The sequence below is a fragment of the Bombina bombina genome, chromosome 3 (assembly GCF_027579735.1).
Source record: "Bombina bombina isolate aBomBom1 chromosome 3, aBomBom1.pri, whole genome shotgun sequence".
In the NCBI taxonomy this organism is placed as follows: Eukaryota; Metazoa; Chordata; class Amphibia; order Anura; family Bombinatoridae; genus Bombina; species Bombina bombina.
In genome coordinates, this window is record NC_069501.1 from 999270767 (window position 1) to 999292983 (window position 22217).

At 38.0% G+C, this 22217-nt stretch overlaps 1 protein-coding gene across 1 annotated transcript in view; it reads right to left on the reverse strand.

Annotated features, from left to right (window-relative positions):
- The window catches only part of PRIM1 (DNA primase subunit 1), a 199340-nt gene extending 184158 nt beyond the window's left edge, over positions 1–15182 (reverse strand). The window contains exons 1-6 of the mRNA XM_053708150.1: positions 15014–15182; positions 13695–13852; positions 8510–8616; positions 6782–6855; positions 6505–6641; positions 6001–6066 (exon numbers count right to left, since the gene is read on the reverse strand). Coding sequence (XP_053564125.1) covers positions 6001–6066; positions 6505–6641; positions 6782–6855; positions 8510–8616; positions 13695–13852; positions 15014–15122 — 651 coding nt within the window. The 5' untranslated portion in view covers positions 15123–15182. The remainder of the gene's footprint in view (positions 1–6000; positions 6067–6504; positions 6642–6781; positions 6856–8509; positions 8617–13694; positions 13853–15013) is intronic.
- Positions 15183–22217: the final 7035 nt, after the last annotated feature.

The window sequence follows — 22217 nt, forward strand, 5'->3', positions numbered from 1 at the left end:
AAATTCACCTTCCATCCGTGAGAACCGCAGGAAAGTTAATAAACATTTCCGTGAGTGATCTTGCTTGTTGAAAAAAAAAGTTACCTGAACCAGAATGTCGTCCAGCTAAGGTACCACAGCAATGCCCCGCAATCGGAGCACAGCCAGCAGGGATCCCAGAACCTTTGAGAAAATTCTGGGAGCTGTGGCAAGACCGATTGGAAGAGCCACGAATTGGAAGTGTTTGTCTAGAAATGCAAACCTTAGAAACTTGTGATGGTCCCTGTGGATGGGAACATGCAAGTACGCGTCCACGATAGTCATAAATTGACCCTCCTGGACTAAAGGAAGAATGGAACGAATGGTTTCCATCTTGAGGACGGCACTCTGAAAAATTTGTTTAGACTCTTGAGAGTCTAAAATTGGTCTGAAGGTTCCCTCTTTTTTGGGAACCACAAACAGATAGAACCCCAGACCCTTTCCTGCATTGGGACAGGAACTATCACTCCCAAGTTGGAGAGGTCCCGTACACAGTGTAAAAACGCCTCTCTTTTTGTCTGGTCTACAGATAATCTTGACAGCAGAAATCTGCCCCTGGAGGAAAGGTCTTGAACTCTAGCTTGTATCCCTGGGACACGATGTCCACCGCCCAGGGATCCTGCACATCTCGAACCCAAGCCTGAGTGAAGAATGAAAGTCTGCCCCCCTACAAGATCCGGTCCCGTATCGGGGGCAGGCCCTTCATGCTGTCTGACTCAACAGCAGGCTTCTTGGATTGCTTTCCCCTTGTTCCAAGACTGATTGGACCTCCAGGAAGGCTTGGACTGCTCCTGCTTGGAGGAGGGGAGTGGAAGGATTTCCCTTGAAATTTCGAAAGGAACGAAAATTACTCCGACGTCCTTTTTGTTTATTTCTTATCCTGAGGGAGGAAATGTCCCTTTCCTCCGTAATATCAGAAATTATTTCCGTCAAACCAAGGACCAAACATGGTCTTTCCCTTGGAAGGAATCGCCAAAAGTTTAGACTTAGATGACACATCAGCAGACCAAGATTTTAACCATAAGGCTCTGCGAGCCAGAATGGCAAAACCTGAAATCTTAGCTCCCAGTTTTAATAACCTGAAGGAAAGCATCTGTAATAAAGGAGTTAGCCAACTTAAGGGCCTTAATCCTATCCTGGATTTCTTTGAGGGGAGTGTCTGTCCGAATGGACTCTGACAGTGCATCAAACCAATATGCGGCCGCACTAGTGACCATAGCGATACAAACTGCGGTTGCCATGTAAACCCTGGTGTACATACATCTTCTTGAGTAACCCCTCTAACTTTTTGTCCATAGGATCCTTAAAGGAACAACTATCCTCTATTGGAATAGTAGTTCTCTTGGCTAGTGTGGAAATTGCCCCTTCCACCTTAGGTACCGTCTGCCAAGATTCCTTGACAGAATCTTCTATAGGAAACATCTTTTTAAAATATGGGGGATGAAAAGAAAAAAAAAGGGATACCCGGTCCCTCCCATTCCTTAGCAATGATTTCTGTAGCCCTATCTGGTACAGGAAATGCCTCCACCATGGAGGGCACATCAAAATACTTGTTTAGTTTACTAGACTTCTTAGGATTGACTACGACAGTAGTGTCGGAGTCGTCCAGGGTAGCTAAAACCTCCTTAAGTAACAAACGGAGGTGTTTTAGCTTAAACCTGAAGGATACAACTTCAGTATCAGCAGGAGGAATTACACTTTCTGAGTCTGAGATTTCACCTTCAGATGCAACCGAAATATCCTCCTCCTCAGGCTTCTGGGAGGGTGTATTTGAAATAGCAACAGCTGTGTCAGTAACCTCACTTACGGATTGTTTACTTTTCCTCTTGCGCTTTCCCTTCAGCATGGGAAAAGCAGACAATGCATCAGAAACCGCAGAGGATATGAGAGAAGCGATGTCTTGCAAAGTAACTCCAGACTGAGTAATGGAGGAAACGCAGGGCACTGGCTGAATGAACGCTAAGTTTTGGGACACCTGAGGAGAAAGCTGCGGCATATTTTGAACATTGGAAGAAGGCTCCTGAACAGCATCCGCCCTGGACAATGTTGGCTCAGAAAAAAGTCTTTCCCTATAATGTAAAGTCCTCTCAATACAGGAGGAACAGAAAGGGATTGGTGTTCAACATTAGCATAAAAACATAAAGAACATGCAACATCTTGCAGGGCCTCTTGGTCTATATTTATTCACCCCAAAACAACTGAATAATTAGATAGAATCTTGATATTTTAGTAAAAAATTCCTCACAAAAAAAAAAACAAAAAACGTTACTGTTCCTTTAAACATTTTAAAATAAACCATTTTATTTTTTAGCAATAAAATAAAATGACATAAGTAGCAATAAAATTCTCCGGACACCTTTACACCCAGGGCATATGAATAGACCGGTCCGGTCGCCAATGGCGACCTAAATTTCTTGCGGGCAAGTAAAATTTTTAAGTTACCAGCCCGAGCGGCGACCTGACATTTTAATCAGGATAAAAGAAGCAATAATAAAAAATGTCAAATTGCCTTCCACATATGCGCACACATGGGAAAGGAGGGTAGAAAGGGGAGGTTCTTTCTGTTAAATGCATTCAAAGACCTCCCCTTATCTCCATGGCTCTTGGTCTCTTCCTTGTCAGTTGATACTTCCCACCCCTAAAGTTGTCTGCGCGGGAAGACATCCTGCTAGAGCGGTGAGTGTTTCTTCTCTGTGTATGAATGAAGTAAGGGGTAAAGTGACTATATAGTTATGGTAGGCAGCTTGCTCATGTACATTGTGCTGAAGTACTGCAGAGGACCCTGGAGTACGTCAGCATAATGTACATGAGCAAGCTGCCTACCATAACAATATAGAGCACTGCACAATTTTTCTGGATGCTATTAATGCTCCAAAACTGACTTTACCAATTAGAGAACATACTATCTCCATGCACCCAGTCAAATCTGCTAGCGCGGCACTGACAGTCGCGCTAGTAGTTGAAAGGCAGCTGGGCAGAAAGGGGGGAAAAAAAAAGTATTTGTAAAATGCTCGTTATGTCACTGTTCATTGTCCAGATAAATCCAGTACCGCTCACAGCGCTATAGGGTGAAGGGTAGCAACATTAAATATACTTAGTCAATTATAACCCCCCACATATGCTGAAGTAAAAAAAAAAAAAAAAAAGCTCAATTATATATTTTTTTCCTTAGTACAAGACGTACATACAGTATTATAAAGATAATATCCCTGTTTTTTTCTACAGAGTAATAGAAAAATATTTTCTAAAGTTAAAGCCTTTTTATTTAGTCCCAAATATTAAGCAGCTTGCAGGGCATTCAAATTGGGACCTCTGTCTGCAATGCTTTGCGGGATTACAATAACACTATTTATATTGCCTTTTTACATAAGATATATACACACACTACATGCAGATACGCACGGGCGACTAAAGTTTCTTGCGGGCTGGTAAGTTTTGTCATTTACTTTCCCGGTGGGCGAGGGGAGTTTTTGGGTATTCATAGGCCCTGTACACCTCAGCTTAACTTTGCTGAGGTGCTTACCTGCCTGACTAACACCGGAGATTATGGGCTGTTGGATGATCTGGACTCAATTTAATGTGGAGATGAAGTCCGCAATAGACAAAGTGTTCCGTGTCACAGAACACCGGAACTATGAGGAGAAAGTGCGCAACTAATTTTGGTGCTTCTGTTAGCCCAGCTCCTCGTGGGCGTTACTAGAAAAAAACTTCCCTCATGTCTCTAAACCATAGTATGCTGTTTAAATGATACGCAAGTTAAAAACACCACTTCTGAGCCTGCTATTACTGCCCAAAATATTTATCCTTCAAGTCGCAAGAGAATTATTATAATCTGTAAGTAATAGTGTTACCTTACAGCGCTGTGTATGGGAGACCTATAGCTTCTGTCTACAGTGGGTCCCCAAATACCCACAGAGTGGATTGTAAGTAAAGAAATGGCTAGATGGGAGCGCCAAAATAGGCAAGGTCTGTGTAGGCTTAGGAGTATGGTGTATAATGCTAGACCACAGATGGAAGTAACACTCAGTAAATCATATAGTACTTAACTGAACCATCAATGTGGTAATGGCACTAAGTGTATGGACAAGTCTCAAGATAAATATATAGCACAGAAAAAATTCTGAGATATTTTACACAAAGGTATCACAAAATTTAATACAAATTACATTGATATACATGGATCCATGTTGACATAATCTTATATTGTCTAAAACAATTTCCGCTAATTAAAATGGATTAAAATATATTATGGAATATAGCACTTGTATATGAGCCTCACATATGGAGATGAGGGCTACAGTGGAGGTGTAAGCACGCTAACAGATTAAGCGTAAGCACGCTAATACCTTCGACACTAACAGAATAAAACTGTTACACATATAAAATAACGAATTTGGCAAATATACAGTACAGTTGACGTTAGTCCATGGAGTTATCAATCTGGTTATTGATACAAAAATGCTAGTGAATATCGTCAGTGGTGAAAACAACAAGAAAAATAGAGTAAACAATGATGTAGAAGTGGTGTTAAGATGGTTAATTCCAAAAAAAACGGTAAATTTCCAAAAAACGTGATCCACAGAAAATAAATCCAAAAAATAATAAATCCAAAAAATATATATAAAATGTTATTCAATCCAAAAATGTGAAAAAGGAATAAAAAATGAAAAAATGTGAGCAACTAGTGTGTAAACAAACTAGTGAACGTGATCACAGAAAAAACTGATAAAAATGTGGTATAAAACTTGTGTGTTCCTGGATGTTGCTCCGTTAATTTGGAGTGTCCTATTAGTTATAATCCTAACAATGAGGGATATGTGGAGATAAAAAATGTGAAAAATATAAAGATGAATCTGGGAAGTCCTCAAAACCTGTGAATAAAGGATAATAGCATAGTGTGATACTGTTTAAATATTCGATAGTTAAAAGGAATATAACTCACCATATACTTGTCAACGCGTTTCGGCCCACAAGAGGCCCTTTTCTCATATATATATATATATATATATATATATATATATATATATATATATATATATATATATATATATATATATATATATATAATATATATATATATATATATATATATATATATATATTCTGTCCCATTATATAATGTGTTTGAGAGGCAAGATTCTTCACATGGACCTGTGGGAAAAAAACAAAGACTGAATAATCTTATTCAGGCTTTAGGAATAGGGCAGCATCAGTATATGGGAGGCGCAGTGAGAATTATGTCCCACAAGTTCCCATTGCTTGAAAGCCACCACTGCTCTACTGAAGAGACTGATATGGACTACGGCTACACCCTAGAACAAAGCAGCACAATCTTGCACTACTTAAATAATAAAATCTTGCTTGAAGAATCTTTTACTAACACCTAACTTTACCACTTCCTTGCTCTAACGTAGGCAAAGAGAATGACTGGGGTTAGAGGGAAGGGAGGTGATATTTAACAGCTTTTCTGTGGTGCTCTTTGCCGCCTCCTGCTGGGCAGGAGTGATATTCCCAATAGTAAATTAGATGATCCGTGGACTCATTGTGTCATTAGAAAGAAATAAGCATGTTTGTAAAATTTAATGAATAAAAGTGCCCCTGTTTAAGAGTATTTTTATATACCGGGCACTTATTCATTAAACTTTACATTCACTTTAATTTACTTCTATCATCAAATTCACTGTTTCTCTTGATATTCACTGTTGAGAATCATACCCAGGTAGGCTCAAGAGCAGCAATGCACTACTGGGTGCTGGCTGGCGATAGGTTGGTTAACCAGGCCCCAGTTATACATTGCTAATTTTGAAATGACTATACGTGATGTGTTTTACTCATCCAAGTGGAAGCAAAAGCGCAATAATATGATAAAACATGAGTACATTTTTATATAGCACTTATGTTCCTTGGGCTTTTAATTTAAAAAAAAAAAAACCTCACTCTAACCATAAGTGAATTATAGCTGGAAATTAGATATGTCCTTACAACTAACCTGATGAATGGATGTACTGGATCCAAGAGCTGGACTTTCTTTATCGTATCTTCACCTCCCTAAGGGGGAAGAAAAAAAAAAAAGTTTATACAGGCATTTGATAAGTCATTTATATAAAATGGATAGTAATTTGTTATTAGCCAAGGAGAAATCATGTTTAGATTTACTGAGCTATTGATTTCATGTTATGTGGTTTAATACACATACCCAAGCTTTCAAAATACATAAATGAAAAACATTGGTTTTAGGTAAAATTATATTTACAATTTAATAACTTTTGGTACAAATAATATGAAGAAAAATAAGGATTGATATAGATATATATATATATATATATATATATATATCCTTAAATATTTTACCATAAGGACAAGATCATATGCATTACAAGACTCTTCCATTCATTTAAGAATTTTTACTCCAAGGCAAAGCAAAATAAATTTGAAGTTTCATTAAATTTTTATCAATACAAAACTGTCCTAAAGATAGTTCTATACCTTCACAACACTAAAATATTCTGCTATAGCAGATCTTGCAGCTTGAGAAAGCTTCCGTGCAGACTCATCACACACCCAACAATGGACACCTCTTCTGCCAGAGTATACCCACAAACGATGCTGAAATCCAAAGTCCTCTAAAATATAAATACATAGAAATAATTAAGAGGGAAATAAAACATCTTTATACAAAGAAAAGATTCTCAAAGAACCGCAAACCCATTACTAGGTTATACATAGATGATTTACTGTGACATAGCACATACTGTATCCATACCTTCAAGAGCTCTGTCAAGGATTCGAATTGCTATAGTCATTAAAGTCCAGCACTTCTTGCATATATCTGCAGAACTGGAAACACAAGTGTTAACCTGTTTGGATTTATTCCACACTAAAATAATTAACAATAGAGGAATGGACAAATAATAAAGCTCATGTTTGAAATATAATTTAAAAAGGGACATAAAACTTCAAAATGTAATTCCCATATTTTTTTCCACTAGAAAACATTGTTTTTGCTGAAAAACTTGTGCTAGTGTCAGAACCCCCCAAAGAAGGGTGTAAAGCAATTATGTAAGTACGCTGGAAATTGGGCCAGCATTGTATCTTATCTCCCTGGATTGTGGCAAATTAGCAATGCGTTTGGGCACTTAGCAAGGGAATCATTTTATAGTATATAAAGCTGGGTTAAACAATTTGTGGCAAAATTAGGTCCAGGCTGCACAGGAAGCACAATTTTACAGCAAAGTATTTTACAGTAAAAGCAGGCAAAATAAATCTATTTATATTGGAAAGTTGTTTCATTTTCACCAATTCTTTAATTTACAGGGAAATCAGTATGGAGTTTAATTTATTAAAAATGATTTTCAGTTGACAAAGCTGTCTAAACCAGAACATCTTTTACAATTTTTTCCTAATATATTAATTCAGACTGATCATTTGCTCCATGACCTTGAAATGGTAGCTTGCGGAACATCATAGCACGTAATTAAAGGAACAGTCTACTCCAGAATTGTTATTGTTCAAAAAGATAGATAATCCCTTTATTACCTATTCCCCAGTTTTGCATAACCAACACGGTTATATTAATACTTTATTATCCCCGGATTCCCTTGTATCTAAGCCTCTGCAGACTGCTCCCTTATCTTAGCTCTATTGAGAGACTTGTATTTTAGCCAATCAGTGCTGACTCATAGGTAAATCCACAGGAGTGAGCACAATGTTATTTATATGGCACATAAGAACTAGCACTGTCTAACTGCAAAAAACTGTAAAAACGCACTAAGAGGCGTTTTAGAAATCAGTTTGAGGCTACCTAGGTTTAGCTTTCAGCAAAGAATACCAAGAGAACAAAGCAAATTTGATGAAAGTAAATTGGAAAGTTGTTTAAACGTGCACCGACAAGGTCAGCAGATAGATACATGCAAGGCAGAAGGACCAAGCCAAGTAACTTGGTAACAGAATTTGTAGAGGACTGTCTAATATGTCCTTTCTGAAGACGCCTTCTGCTGTGCAAATTATAAAGTAGTAGAGCATGATCATAAGGGAGCACAAAAAGTCTGTAGTGTAGGCCAGGCTTAGTGCCTTCTGTTGACCAGTTTGAGGGTACATGCAGAAAAAGGAGGATGGGAGATCATTAAGGCCACAAATTAGCTTGTGTTCAGCAAATTACAGTAACATAGTGATGATTCAACTGCCCACCACAATGAGAGCTGCAAGAAGACACTATGATAAAAGGGAAAGACAACCAAAACTTAATACTACAGCCTAACATTTCTGGAGGGCTCCCACAATCCTGGTTACTAAAAGAGTGCTGTATTTAACAACATTGAACAGAAGGGGTGGGGGTTCAAAAAGAAGTAGAATTTTTTTTGGGGGGGAGGTAAATTTGTGCAACATATTATTAAAGCTTCTACCTCATGTCCAAGTGTTAATTTATTTGTAATAAACAATCCCCGTGTCATGGGCTGCTATCAAGAACATAAGAGAACAAGTATCTTTTTACCTGCAACATCTCCGAACATCATCATAATCTGTCATGTCTATATCAAACACTAATTCTTTCTCCTGAGCTTGGAAAGTTCCAGACTTTACTGTGTTGTGATGGCTTGGCTGTGGGTTGGAGCATAAAGTTAGATTTGCATCACAAAAACAAAAAGAAACAAATATTTTAACATTCTTAGAATTTTCTTCAAGCAAAGCTGTGGTTTCCTATTTTTTCTTAATTTTACAGATACCAATAAATAAGTTTCATATCTGGATCCTAACAGAAAAATAAATCTGTAGGGCTGTAACAAAGGATTATTTTCATAATCGATTAATCGGACGATTAAAAAACAAAATCCTATTTAAAATAAAATCCACATACTGAGTGTTATAAATATAAACTTCAGACTAAAACATTGCATTAACACAACTGTTTGCCAATTTTTTAACCGGTAGCAGAACATTTTTATAATCAAGCAAAAAAAAAAAAAAAAAAAAGTTTCAAAAGAGGTAGAATTAGAAAGAGGTAGACTATCACTGTTAATAACATTCCGTTGTTCACTCTCTTTGCATTCAAATACAAAAATTACAACATGACCACATGTTCCTGGCTGAGACTGGCTCTCTTTTTGCAAGCTATTTTGCCTGCAGCAAAGAGGCGCTTAGATTGTGCCTGAGATGCAGAAGTAGGATTTTGCCAATATCAGCAAGGTGGGATATTTATCTTTTTTTAGCTCCACCAATGCAAGGAGCTTCTTAAAGTAATCCTGGACTTCATTCTAACATAAAAATATATTGAATATCTATATGCAAAGGTAAATAACCATCTATAAAGGTTAGGGAAAAAATATCTAGTCCGCTCTTAAAATCAGATATTCACTTAGAGGTTAAATTTGGTACATATTACAATTAATTAAAAATAAATAAAAATAGACACAAAAGCGCTAATCTAATGACTATATATCAATAACAGGACAAAGCCTTACACATTTACACAGTTGCAAGAAAAAGTATGCGAACCCTTTGGAATGATATGGATTTCTGCACAAATTGGTCATAAAATGTGATCTGATCATCATCTAAGTCACAACAATAGACAATCACAGTCTGCGTAAACTAATAACACACAAAGAATGAAATGTTGCCATGTTTTTATTGAACACACCATGTAAACATTCACAGTGCAGGTGGAAAAGTATGTGAACCCCTAGACTAATGACATCTCCAAGAGCTAATTGGAGTGAGATGTCAGCATACTGGAGTCCAATCAATGAGATGAGATTGGAGGTGTTGGTTACAGCTGCCCTGCCCTATAAAAAAAAAAAAAAAACACCAGTTCTGGGTTTGCTTTTCACAAGAAGCATTGCCTGATGTGAATGATGTGAATGATGTGAATGATGTGAATGATGTGAATGATGTGAATGATGTGAATGATGTGAATGATGTGAATAATGTGAATGATGTGAATGATGTGAATGATGTGAATGATGTGAATGATGCCTCGCACGAAAGAGCTCTCAGAAGACCTACGATTAAAAATTGTTGACTTGCATAAAGCTGGATAGGGTTATAAAAGTATCTCCAAAAGCCTTGCTGTTCATCAGTCCACGGTAAGACAAATTGTCTATAAATGGAGAAAGTTCAGCACTGCTGCTACTCTCCCTAGAAGTGGCCGTCCTGTAAAGATGACTGCAAGAGCACAGCGCAGACTGCTCAATGAGGTGAAGAAGAATCCTAGAGTGTCAGCTAAAGACTTACAAAAGTCACTGGCAAATGCTAACATCCCTGTTAGCGAATCTACAATATGTAAAACACTAAACAACAATGATTTCATGGGAGGATACCACAGAGGAAGCCACTGCTGTCCAAACAAAACATTGCTGCACGTTTACAGTTTGCACAAGAGCACCTGGATGTTCCACAGCAGTACTGGCAAAATATTCTGTGGACAGATGAAACCAAAGTTGAGTTGTTTGGAAGAAACACACAACACTATGTGTGGCGAAAAAGAGGCACAGCACACAAACATCAAAACCTCATCCCAACTGTGAAGTGTGGTGGTGGGGGCATCATGGTTTGGGGCTGCTTTGTTGCGTCAGGGCCTGGACGGATTGCTATCATCGAAGGAAAAATGAATTCCCAAGTTTATCAAGACATTTTGCAGGAGAACTTAAGGCCATCTGTCTACCAGCTGAAGCTCAACAGAAGATGGGTGATGACCCAAAGCATAGAAGTAAATCAACAACAGAATGGCTTAAACAGAAGAAAATACGCCTTCTGAAGTGGCCTAGTCAGAGTCCTGACCTCAACCCGATTGAGATGCTGTGGCATGACCTCAAGAAAGTGATTCACACCAGACATCCCAAGAATTACTCCTGACCGTTGTGCACGTCTGATCTGCAACTACAGGAAACGTTTGGTTGAAGTTATTGCTGCCATAGGAGGTTCAACCAGTTATTAAATCCAAGGGTTCACATACTTTTTCCACCTGCACTGTGAATGTTTACATGGTGTGTTCAATAAAAACATGGCAACATTTCATTCTTTGTGTGTTATTAGTTTAAGCAGACTGTGATTGTCTATTGTTGTGACTTAGATGATGATCAGATCACATTTTATGACCAATTTGTGCAGAAATACATATCATTCCAAAGGGTTCACATACTTTTTCTTGCAACTGTATAAATCAGCAATAGCAAGCAATCCGCTAATAATTGTGCAAACAGATAATAATGCATATCAATTTAAATATCTCCCATCAGTCTAGGGCTAGGTGTAAATAACAAGCTTGGCACTGTGGTGACATTTTATCACTGGAATATTCACTTAGCTGTTATTGGGATCCCTTCCCCCAGGTACACCTTTCTTTCTGAACTATAGACACTCCCATTGGTCTTTTTGAGTGGCATTTGATAAGCCACTCCCTTTTGAATTGGGTTATAAAATACTGTAACACCAGAGCCTCTGCCTCTCTTCTTTGTATCCTGCTCCTGCTAAAAGATGGATGATGTTGGACACAGAGAATCTGGCTAAGTATTTCTGGGATAATATTCTGTGTAGCAGTATTGCACAATTAGGGTTAGTGTAGAAAAGTTGCCCTGTATCTTAAAATGTGGACTGTATCTGTAAAATAGATTTATATATATATATATATACCTGTAAATATTTATCTTATTATTAACATATATTGATTCCTAAATAAACTGTTTGATAAATAATGGAGGACCCCTCATAGAGTTTATTTCACAATTTATCTGTGTTGGTTTTAGTGGTACCACCATAGAGATTTAGTATATTTTATTTAGTAGAAAGTAAAGATATTTTAAATTAATAGATAACCACAGGCACTATATCATGCAAAGCATAGTCCCAAATCACCTGATTTAATATAAACAATCAAAATGATGACTCCTATTTTATTTCTGGGTTGCACATAAGCCAGGAGTAGTTGTAAACTTATATTGTTCAGAAAAAGTGAAAAGTAAACGTCTGTAGACGTCCTTTGCTAAGGGCATAACCATAAAACATAATACCATGTGCAGGAGCTCATTGGAGTAAAGCAGCTGGTGCTGTGCACAGACCAACTAATTGCAAACCAACTAATCTATTATGAGATTGTTGACAACTATTTTCATAATCGATTATTATAGATTAGTTGTTGCAGCTCTAGAAATCTGTCAACCCAATTTATGCCAAATATCACATTTACTTTGTTCTCTTGGCATTCTGTGTTAAAGAGCATACATAAGTAGGCTCAGGATTGTGTATGTCTTGAGCAATCTATGGCAGCTGTTTACAACAACGTTTGTAACAATTCATTGTTGCAAGCACTGCAGCCCTATAGTGCTCAACAATGTAACATTAAATAAAGAAGACTTGCATAATAAAAAAAATATAATGCAGTAGCACTTTGAACTTCAAATAAGCAGATTTTTAATATCCCTTTCATTTTCCTGCTTCCTGTATTATGTGACAGCCATTAGCAAATCTCAGACATCTCCTATACATACACACTGGCTCTTGCACATGCTCCATAGGAGCTGATGCCTCTGAAAATGTGCATATAACAAGACTCTGTACATTTAAATACTGGGAGTAAATTGGGAAGTTTTTCTCCCCTTTTTCTTTTTAAACGGTATGTTCTATCATTTACTTGCCCCTTAAGCCCTTTATGCCGGCATCAAGTGTTTACATCTGAAATATTAAAGGGATGGTAAATCCTAGTGTTAGTGAAATGCTAGGATTTACCATTGGAAGAAAAAAAAAAAGGGGGGACTTTCAGTCATGAAGTATAAAATACTTCATGTTGAAAGTTCCTTTGCTCAAAGTGTTTGCCGCGGGCAGCCCACGGCATAGCACTATTTTGCAAAGAGGTGATGTTTCCACTTCTTAACCAATAGCTGTGCGGGCTATCCGGCTTGGCGCCAGTTGGAACGCACGGCTATTTGCTTAAAAGTGAAAACGTCACCTCACAGCAAAATAGCGTTATGCCGTGGGCTGCCTGAGCAGCTCAGTGTGGCGAACGCTTTAAACAAATAAAGGAACTTTCAGCATGAATTATTTTATACTTTATGACAGAAAGACTCCTTTATTTGTTCCAATAGTAAATCCTAGCATTTCACAAACGCTAGGATTTACCATCCCTTTAAACACTTGCTGTGAAAATGAAATCACATGATCGTCGATGCGATCATGTGATTTCATTACCAGATCATGGAGGACTGCCTACACGGCTAGGCACGCCCCCCCATTTTTCATTTCCTGAAAGGAGGAGGCTGCAGGACACAATAAAGGTAGGAATTTACATGCCATCTTAACAGCCTTAAAGCCCAACTTTGTTAGGACGGCATGGAACCTACTAAAGGCGCAATGCGGTTAAATAAATTAAGCATGTCACATGGCTTCTAAAATGGAGCCAGTTGCGTACTACAGTAAACAGTGCATAGAACAACTCAGTTGCATGCAATGAGATAATTGGATGATTATGCTTGCACCTGGCTACTCAATAGCTTCTGCTTATAAAGTATTATGGCCATGTCCAGTAAGAACAAGTTTGTGGTGTGGAATTCACACTAATAAAAACATGACATTGATATTTTCACAGTTCATATACTTTTATTTTTCCTAACATGTCCTTTTAAAATGGGGCAGAAAGTGTTTTGCTACCACAAATCATGTTTAAAAAAAAAAAAAAAAAAAAATACCTTGTGTGAATACACAGCTCCAATATCAATTTTATATGGACACATTTTCTGCATTTCTTTCTCAAGTTCACTTTGGTTGTTGAAAGATTGGTATCGAACATATATATCATCTTTCAATGTAAAACAAAACTCCCGATGAGGAAAGTAGTTTTTCACAACTGGGAAGACAAATTACTAAATTAACACATTTTTAGAGATATCAACATATAAACTAGAATTTAGAGTCTGGAATGTTTGTGTACATAATATACTGTATTTATGCATCATATATATGTAACATACACAAAACAGTGATTTAACCCGTTGGCTGCCTAGTAAACAAAGGCAGCAGTGAAGTTAAATTATTGCCCCAGAATATTTGTATTTACAGGAGAGAGATTTAGAGACAGAAAATAAATAAAAACACAAAAAAATGTACATAGATACATAATGTTATAAGTGCATATGCATACAATTACACTCATACATTGAGCACTATTTTTTGATTCCTATGTTTTTTTAAAAGCCGGCTCCTGTTTTTGAGAAACAATCTGAAGCCTGGTTTAGAATAAAAGCATTCTTAAAAAGTGAAGGTAAACTTTTTTTAAATCAGGTCCTAATCTAAGCAATATTTTAGATTGACTTAATTGATCACTTCTAATGAAGATACACTGTAACTTACTTTTTATTCTAGCAAAGCCATTCGAGTACCACCCACTTCTAAACTCATTGTTTGTGAGCTAATGATTTGAACTGTTCTCCAATCAGCACTGTAGTCATACGGCACGTTTTTTTTTTCTCTCGCTATAGCGCAGTCTGGAGAACAAATCAAACCATTAGCTCACAAAAATTATGAGTTTTCAAGTTGGCATCAAGACCGTGGGGTATTACAATGGCAAGGCTAGATTAAACAAAAAGTAAAAGTTTACCATCACTTTAAAGCTACAACTGTTTGCTGTAGAAGATAAAAAAAAAAAAAAAAACTAGGGGGATGACCAGACAGATACTTATAGAAGCCAAACAGTTAATATATTGCTAATCTGAACATTGCTTATATAAAAGTACACTAGTTTTTGCTTTTAGTTTGTAATGTTTCTAAATTTTGCTTAAGGTCCAGAAAGGAAAAAAATAACACTTCCCAGTTTTCGGATGACCTACACAACTTCTATGTCATCAATTCCATCAACGCATAAAAACTATATAGTCTAAATGTTTGTATACACAAAATGCCTATATTCCATGCTAAACTATTAGCTACCAGTCAGCACTGCAATGGGTTAAAAATGTGAAACCCTCTCGGGCAGCCAAGAGGTCAAATCCCTTCTTTAGCCCCAATTTACCGCCGCCGTAGTTCAGCCACCGGTAATATTGATAGAATGGAAACAGCCTGCGATAATACAGAGGTAAGAGGTCCGGTAGACTAGCTGTGTCATAAACCGCCATATCCATGTTTCAATACAATGTTTCCCTCTGCTTGACAGATACAATATGAACGAACTACGCGGGAAAGATTACGTTGCTCCCTTACACGTCATAACTTTAATGCCGTAATGGATTATGGGAGATGTAGTTTTGAATAGCTTAACAGCGTTTTCATGAATGGAAGGAAAAATACAAAAGTAAAAACTTGCTGGAGAACGGTGGGTTTAGAATAACTTTTCAAAAACTTTTTACTTTTATTGAATTCTTACATTATTAAAGAGACATGAATCAGAAAAAAACAAAATTCAATGGGAAAAATGTGCAGCGTTTGATGCTTTTCAGTGCTAGCTAGTATGAGAAGCCTGCAACCACACATTTAAAGGGATAGGAACGACAAAAATGAAATGTGCATTTTGCAATATACTGTACTTCTATTAGAAAAATGCTTCTAGTATAAGTTGTTACTGTTTTTCAGAGGCATACGCACATATCCTGTGAGGACTGCCGTCTTTGCACCAGTATTCAAACACCATTCCTGCTCAGAGAGCCAGCAGTTGTGTGTATTCATATTGCTTCTGAAGACCTACAGGTGAAACTCGAAAAATTAGAATATCGTGCAAAATATGAGATAGACTCATTACATGCAAAGCAAGATAGTTCAAGCCGTGATTTATCATAATTGTGATGATTATGGCTTACAGCTCATGAAAACCCCAAATCCACAATCTCAGAAAATTAGAATATTATGAAAAGGTGCAATATTCTAGGCTCAAAGTGTCCCACTCTAATCAGCTAATTAAGCCATAACACCTGCAAAGGGTTCCTGAGCCTTTAAATGGTCTCTCAGTCTGGTTCAGTAGGAATCACAATCATGGGAAAGACTGCTGACCTGACAGTTGTGTAGAAAACCATCATTGACACCCTCAATAAGGAGGGAAAGCCTCAAAAGGTAATTTCAAAAGAAGTTGGATGTTCCCAAAGGGCTGTAGCAAAGCACATTAATAGAAAGTTATGTGGAAGGGAAAGTGTGGAAGAAAAAGGTGCACAAGCAGCAGGGATGACCGCAGCCTGGAGAGGATTGTCAGGAAAAGGCCATTTAAAAGTTTTGGGGACTGAGGCTGGAGTCAGTGCATCAAGAGCCACCACACACAGATGGATCCTGGACATGGGCTTCAAATGTTGTATTCCTCTTGTCAAGCCACTCCTGAACAACAAACAACGTCAGAAGCATCTTACCTGGGCTAAAGAAAAACAGACCTGGTCTGTTGCTCAGTGGTCCAAAGACCTCTTTTCTGATGAGAGCACATTTTGCATCTCATTTGGAAACCAAGGACCCAGAGTATGGAGGAAGAATGGAGAGGCACACACTGCAAGATGCTTGAAGTCCAGTGTGAAGTTTGCACACTCTGTGTTGATTTGGGGAGCCATGTCATCTGCTGGTGTTTGTCCACTGTGCTTCATTAAGTCCAGGGTCAACGCAGCCGTCTACCAGGAGATTTTGGAGCACTTCATGCTTCCTTCCGCAGACGAGCTCTATGGGGATGCCGACTTAATTTTCCAGCAGGACTTGGCACCTGCCCACACCTGCAAAAAAAAACCAAAACCTGGTTCAATGACCGTGGGATTACTGTGCTTGATTGGCCAACAAATTTGCCTGACCTGAACCCCATAGAGAATCTATAGGGCATTGCCAAGAGAAAGATGAGAGACATGAGAACGAACAATGCAGAAGAGCTGAAGGCCACTATTGAAGCATCCTGGTCTTCCTTAACACTTCAGCAGTGCCACAGGCTGATACTGCCTCAATGCGGCGTGGCATGGAAGCTAATTGCTGCAAAAGGGGCCCAAACCAAGTACTGAGTACATACAGTATGCATGCTTATGCTTTTCAGAGGTCCGATATTCTATGTACAATCCTTGTTTTATTGATTGTATGTAATATTCTAATTTTCTAAGATTGTGGATTTGGGGTTTTCATGAGCTGTAAGCCATAATCATCACAATTATGACAAATCACGGCTTGAACTATCTTGCTTTGCATGTAATGAGTCTATCTTATATATTAGTTTCACCTTTTAAGTTGCATTAGTGAAATAAATTAACTTTTGCACGATATTCTAATTTTTCAAGTTTCACCTGTATAAGAACACTAAACCCACATTTTTTCTTTCACAATTCAGATAGAGAATACAATTTTAAACAATATTCCAATTAACTTCTTTTAGCTAATTTGCTTTATTCTTTAGATATCATTTGTTGAAGAAATAGCAATGCACATAGATGAGCCAATCACACAAGGCATCTATGTGAAGCCACCAATCAGCAGCTACTGAGCCTATCTAGATATGCTTTTCAGCAAAGTATATCAAGAGAACAAAGCAAATTAGATAATAGAAGTAAACTAGAAAGTTGTTTAAAATTGCATATTCTTTCTAAAATCAAGAAAGAAAAATTTGGGGTTTCATGTCCCTTTAATTTGTGTCAAAGACAAGCTACTGCTGACTCTCTGAGCAGGCATGGTGTTTGAACAAGCTGCTGAAAAACAGTAATAACTTTTACTAGAAGCATTTTTACTAATGGACGTATATTGCAAAATGCACATTTCACTTTTGTCCTTCCTATCCCTTTAAATGTGTGGTCGCAGGCTTCTCATACTAGCCTGTACTGCAAAGCATCAAACACTGCAAATACAACTTAATCATTTTCCCATTGCATTTAGTGTTTTTTTCGCATTTATGTCCCTTTAAGAATGTAAGAATTCAATCGAAGTAAAAATATTTTAAAAAGTTATTTTAAACATACGTTCTTCTGCAAGTTTCTACTTTTATATTTTTCTGTTCAAATTTAAGTGCACCCACGCGCATTTCATTTTTGACCTATAGTTTCTCAACATGTGGTACATGTACCCCTGGGGGTACTTGGGGCATTGCCAATGGGTACTCCAAGGACTGGCCTTCATTATTTTTCTTTTCCTGATGTAGCTATTGTAAAAATGACGTATCAAAGAAAGCTGTGTTTCTTCAATCACTGATTCACCTCCAATTGGTAAAACCTTAGATACTGTCTTTTTAGTGACATATGAGGGCTGCAGTTGAGCTTCACTGATATGAACAAATAAAGTGTATTACTGTGACCAAGTGTCACAGAGACAAGTGCCAGATAAATGTGCCACTGTGATATAGGTAAGTTCATCATACTGAAGTGTACGGCAGTAAAACGAGACGGATAAACTGTGCATGAAATTGTTATTAAAAAATAGAAAGATGGTACCATAAATATTACTTCCATCATCAATTTTAATATAAGAAGCACATTGGTTGCATATAATTATTAGTATCAATGGACTGTAGATTTAACAAGCGAAGGATGCTGCTATCTACCCCTTAAGTTTCCAGCTCTCCGGAAACAGAGGTTAAGAAGCAGTGGTCTCAAGACCGCTGCTCCTTAACTTCTCCACCACCTTTTAGGTGGCAGACTGCAATCATCCCGATCAGATACGATTGGAATGATTGACACCCTTTGCTAGTGGCCGATTGGCCGCAAATGTGCAGGGGGGCGGTATTGCACAAGCATTTCACTAGAAATGCTTGTGCAATGTTAAATGCCGACAGCGTATGCTGTCGGCATTTAGCGATGTCAGGCAGACATGATTCGCTATAGCAAATCATGTCCGCCTGACATGATAAATTGGCCCCTATATCTGTGTTTTATGTGTTTATTATTGTCTGTGGTAATATTGCCAAATATTAAATTCTGGAAAATATAAAAAAAATATCAGATTCCTATATATTTAAATTATTAACATATCTGATACAAGCTTGTGAAATCAAGTGATACATGACTTCCATTTTTGTTCATGTAAAAGATCAATAATATTTGTGCTACTGTTGGGGTACATAGAAATCAAATAAAAACCTACTGGGGTACTTGCTACAAAAAGGTTGAGAAACAGGGGCGTAACTAACGTTGATGCGAAGGTCGCCATTGCGACCGGGCCCAGCAGGTCTCCCAAACAGGGGGGGCCCAACAAGGCAGGTGGTTGTTTTTTTTTTTATTATTATTTTTTTAGGGGGCACTGCCGCACTAGGGCATCAAGGCGTAGCAGCACATGTCAGTGATGCCCCAATTGTCAGTTTATTTAATGACTGTCTAGTCTGGACGGCCGGGATGGGTGCTGTCACTGCGCAAACTTTCAATTTTGGCGTGCACTAATCTCTTCTCCCTCCTGACTGTCTGGCTGCACGCACGTGTAGGGAGTGCGTGACAGAAAATAATAGGGACTGGGAGACAGAATCGGATCAGCAGTGGGAGTCTGGGACAGAGGGACCGTGAGAGGAAATAACTAGAATTTGTGTGAGAAGAGAAGGGGACCCACGGAAAGAGACTGCGGGACTGGGAGGAACTTAGCCTGACCATAGGCAGTAGCTGAGGCATAAAAGACTAAGTAAAGTGATGTCCTACATGAGACTGCCAGGGGCAATTAGTGACAGAGCACATGGGGGACAGGATACTCGATATTACAGCAGCCAGAGACAGTCATAGCACAGCCTAGGGAGTGAAAGCAGGAGACTCAGTAATCTTGGAAAGGGCGGAAGGTTGGTACAAGGAGATAGTCCAGAGGCCGATGAGTGGGAGGTAACTAGGTAAACAAACAGGTTGGCAGTCAGCACATAGACAAGAGCCAGACCTGCAAGTAATCCACGAAGTTCCCAGCCCCCCCACCCATCACAGCAACACTTTGATCCTGGTTAGTTCGAGCAACTTGATTCCTCATCCCCCACCCACTATCACTTTTTATCCATTTTGGCCACTGCCTGCCATCCTCTGCGTAAATGTGGTACGGACCTAAAATGATGCCAGTGTGAGTACAACTTATTTTGTGTGTGACTGTGTATATATATATCATTGTTTTACTGCTCTAGAATAATCAATATTCGCTGTTTAGAATGTATTATGTGTCAAATATATGATTAGCTAAAACCAGCAGCAGTTATTTTTTTCTTAGTGTGCACCGTTGTAATGTGTGTGGGTATATATATACTTTTTTGTGTGCAATATTGAAGTGGAAAATTATGGTTCGCCATTTTTTAAATCTCATAAGGTTCTCAGTCTGAAGCAGGGGGTAGGATCTGTAGTTTATAAAGTACTTCTTATCCTGTCATGCTGTAGTGAATTAGCAGCCTGTGCAGTGTCAGGTTTGCTTCTTTTCATTTTGCTGGCTGCTGCACAGAAAGTAAACAGTGTCCTCTTGCAGGTATTGTTTAGGGACTTGGATCTATTTTGTTACCTCAGATGTCCTGCACTATGTGATCTAAATACTATTGTTAGAAATTATAAACATTTTAAATTGATTTTCACACATTGTATTAAACCTAAATATACAACTGTTTAGAAACCTACGCCTAGATTTAGAGTTCTGCGTTAGCCGTCAAAACCAGCGTTAGAGGCTCCTAACGCTGCTTTTGGCCGCCCGCTGGTATTTAGAGTCAGTCAGGAAAGGGTCTAACGCTCACTTTCCAGCCGCAACTTTTCCATACCGCAGATCCCCCTACGCCAATTGCATATCCTATCTTTTCAATGGGATCTTTCTAACGCCGGTATTTAGAGTCTTGGCTGAAGTGAGCGTTAAAAATCTAACGACAAAACTCCAGCCGCAGAAAAAAGCCAGGAGTTAAGAGCTTTCTGGGCTAACGCCGGTTCATAAAGCTCTTAACTACTGTGCTCTACAGCAGTGCCGTGAGAGATCCTCAGGTGTGCCACGGCAGACTGACAACAGTGTGACATTTTTTAAACTTTGCTTGTTTTTTACTCCCAGTGCAGGGGTAGTTTGTAGGAGGCATGGCATAACAGCACAATACATACAGTATGTGTGTGTATGTGTATATATATATGCTGTATTAGGCTACAATGTGTGATTTTTTTAAAATTTTGGGATGGTGGTGTGCCACCGGATTTTTTAATGTAAAAAAGTGTGCCACGGCAAAAAAAGGTTAAAAATCACTGCTCTACAGTACACTAACACCCATAAACCGAGGCCCCCCCCCATCGCCGCCACTCTAATAAAATTTTTTAACCCCTAATCTGCCGACCGCACACCGCCGCAACCTACGTTATCCCTATGTACCCCTAATCTGCTGCCCCTAACACCGCCGACCCCTATATTATATTTATTAACCCCTAATCTGCCCCCCAAAACGTCGCCGCCACCTACCTACAATAATTAACCCCTAATCTGCCGACAGGACCTCATCGCTACTATAATAAAGTTATTAACCCCTAATCCGCCTCACTCCCGCCTCAATAACCCTATAATAAATAGTATTAACCCCTAATCTGCCCTCCCTAACATCACCAACACCTAACTTCAAGTATTAACCCCTAATCTGCCGACCGGACCTCGCCGCTACTCTATTAAATGTATTAACCCCTAAAGCTAAGTCTAACCCTAACACTAACACCCCCCCTAAGTTAAATATAATTTTTATCTTACGAAATAAATGAACTCTTATTAAATAAATTAATCCTATTTAAAGCTAAATACTTACCTGTAAAATAAACCCTAATATAGCTACAATATAACGAATAATTACATTGTAGCTATTTTAGGGTTTATATTTATTTTACAGGCAACTTTGTATTTATTTTAACCAGGTACAATAGCTATTAAATAGTTAATAACTATTTAATAGCTACCTAGTTAAAATAATTACAAAATTACCTGTAAAATAAATCCTAACCTAAGTTACAATTAAACCTAACACTACACTATCATTAAATTAATTAAATAAAATACCTACAATTATCTACAATTAAACCTAACACTACACTATCAATACATTAATTAAATAAAATATCTACAAATAAATACAAATAAATAAACTAACTAAAGTACAAAAAATAAAAAAAGAACTAAGTTACAAAAAATTAAAAAATAATTTACAAACATAATAAAAAATATTACAACAATTTTAAACTAATTACACCTACTCTAGGCCCCCTAATAAAATAACAAAGCCCCCCAAAATAAAAAAATGCCCTACCCTATTCTAAAATTGAAAAGCTCTTTTACCTTACCAGCCCTTAAAAGGGCCTTTTGCGGGTCATGCCCCAAAGAAAACAGCT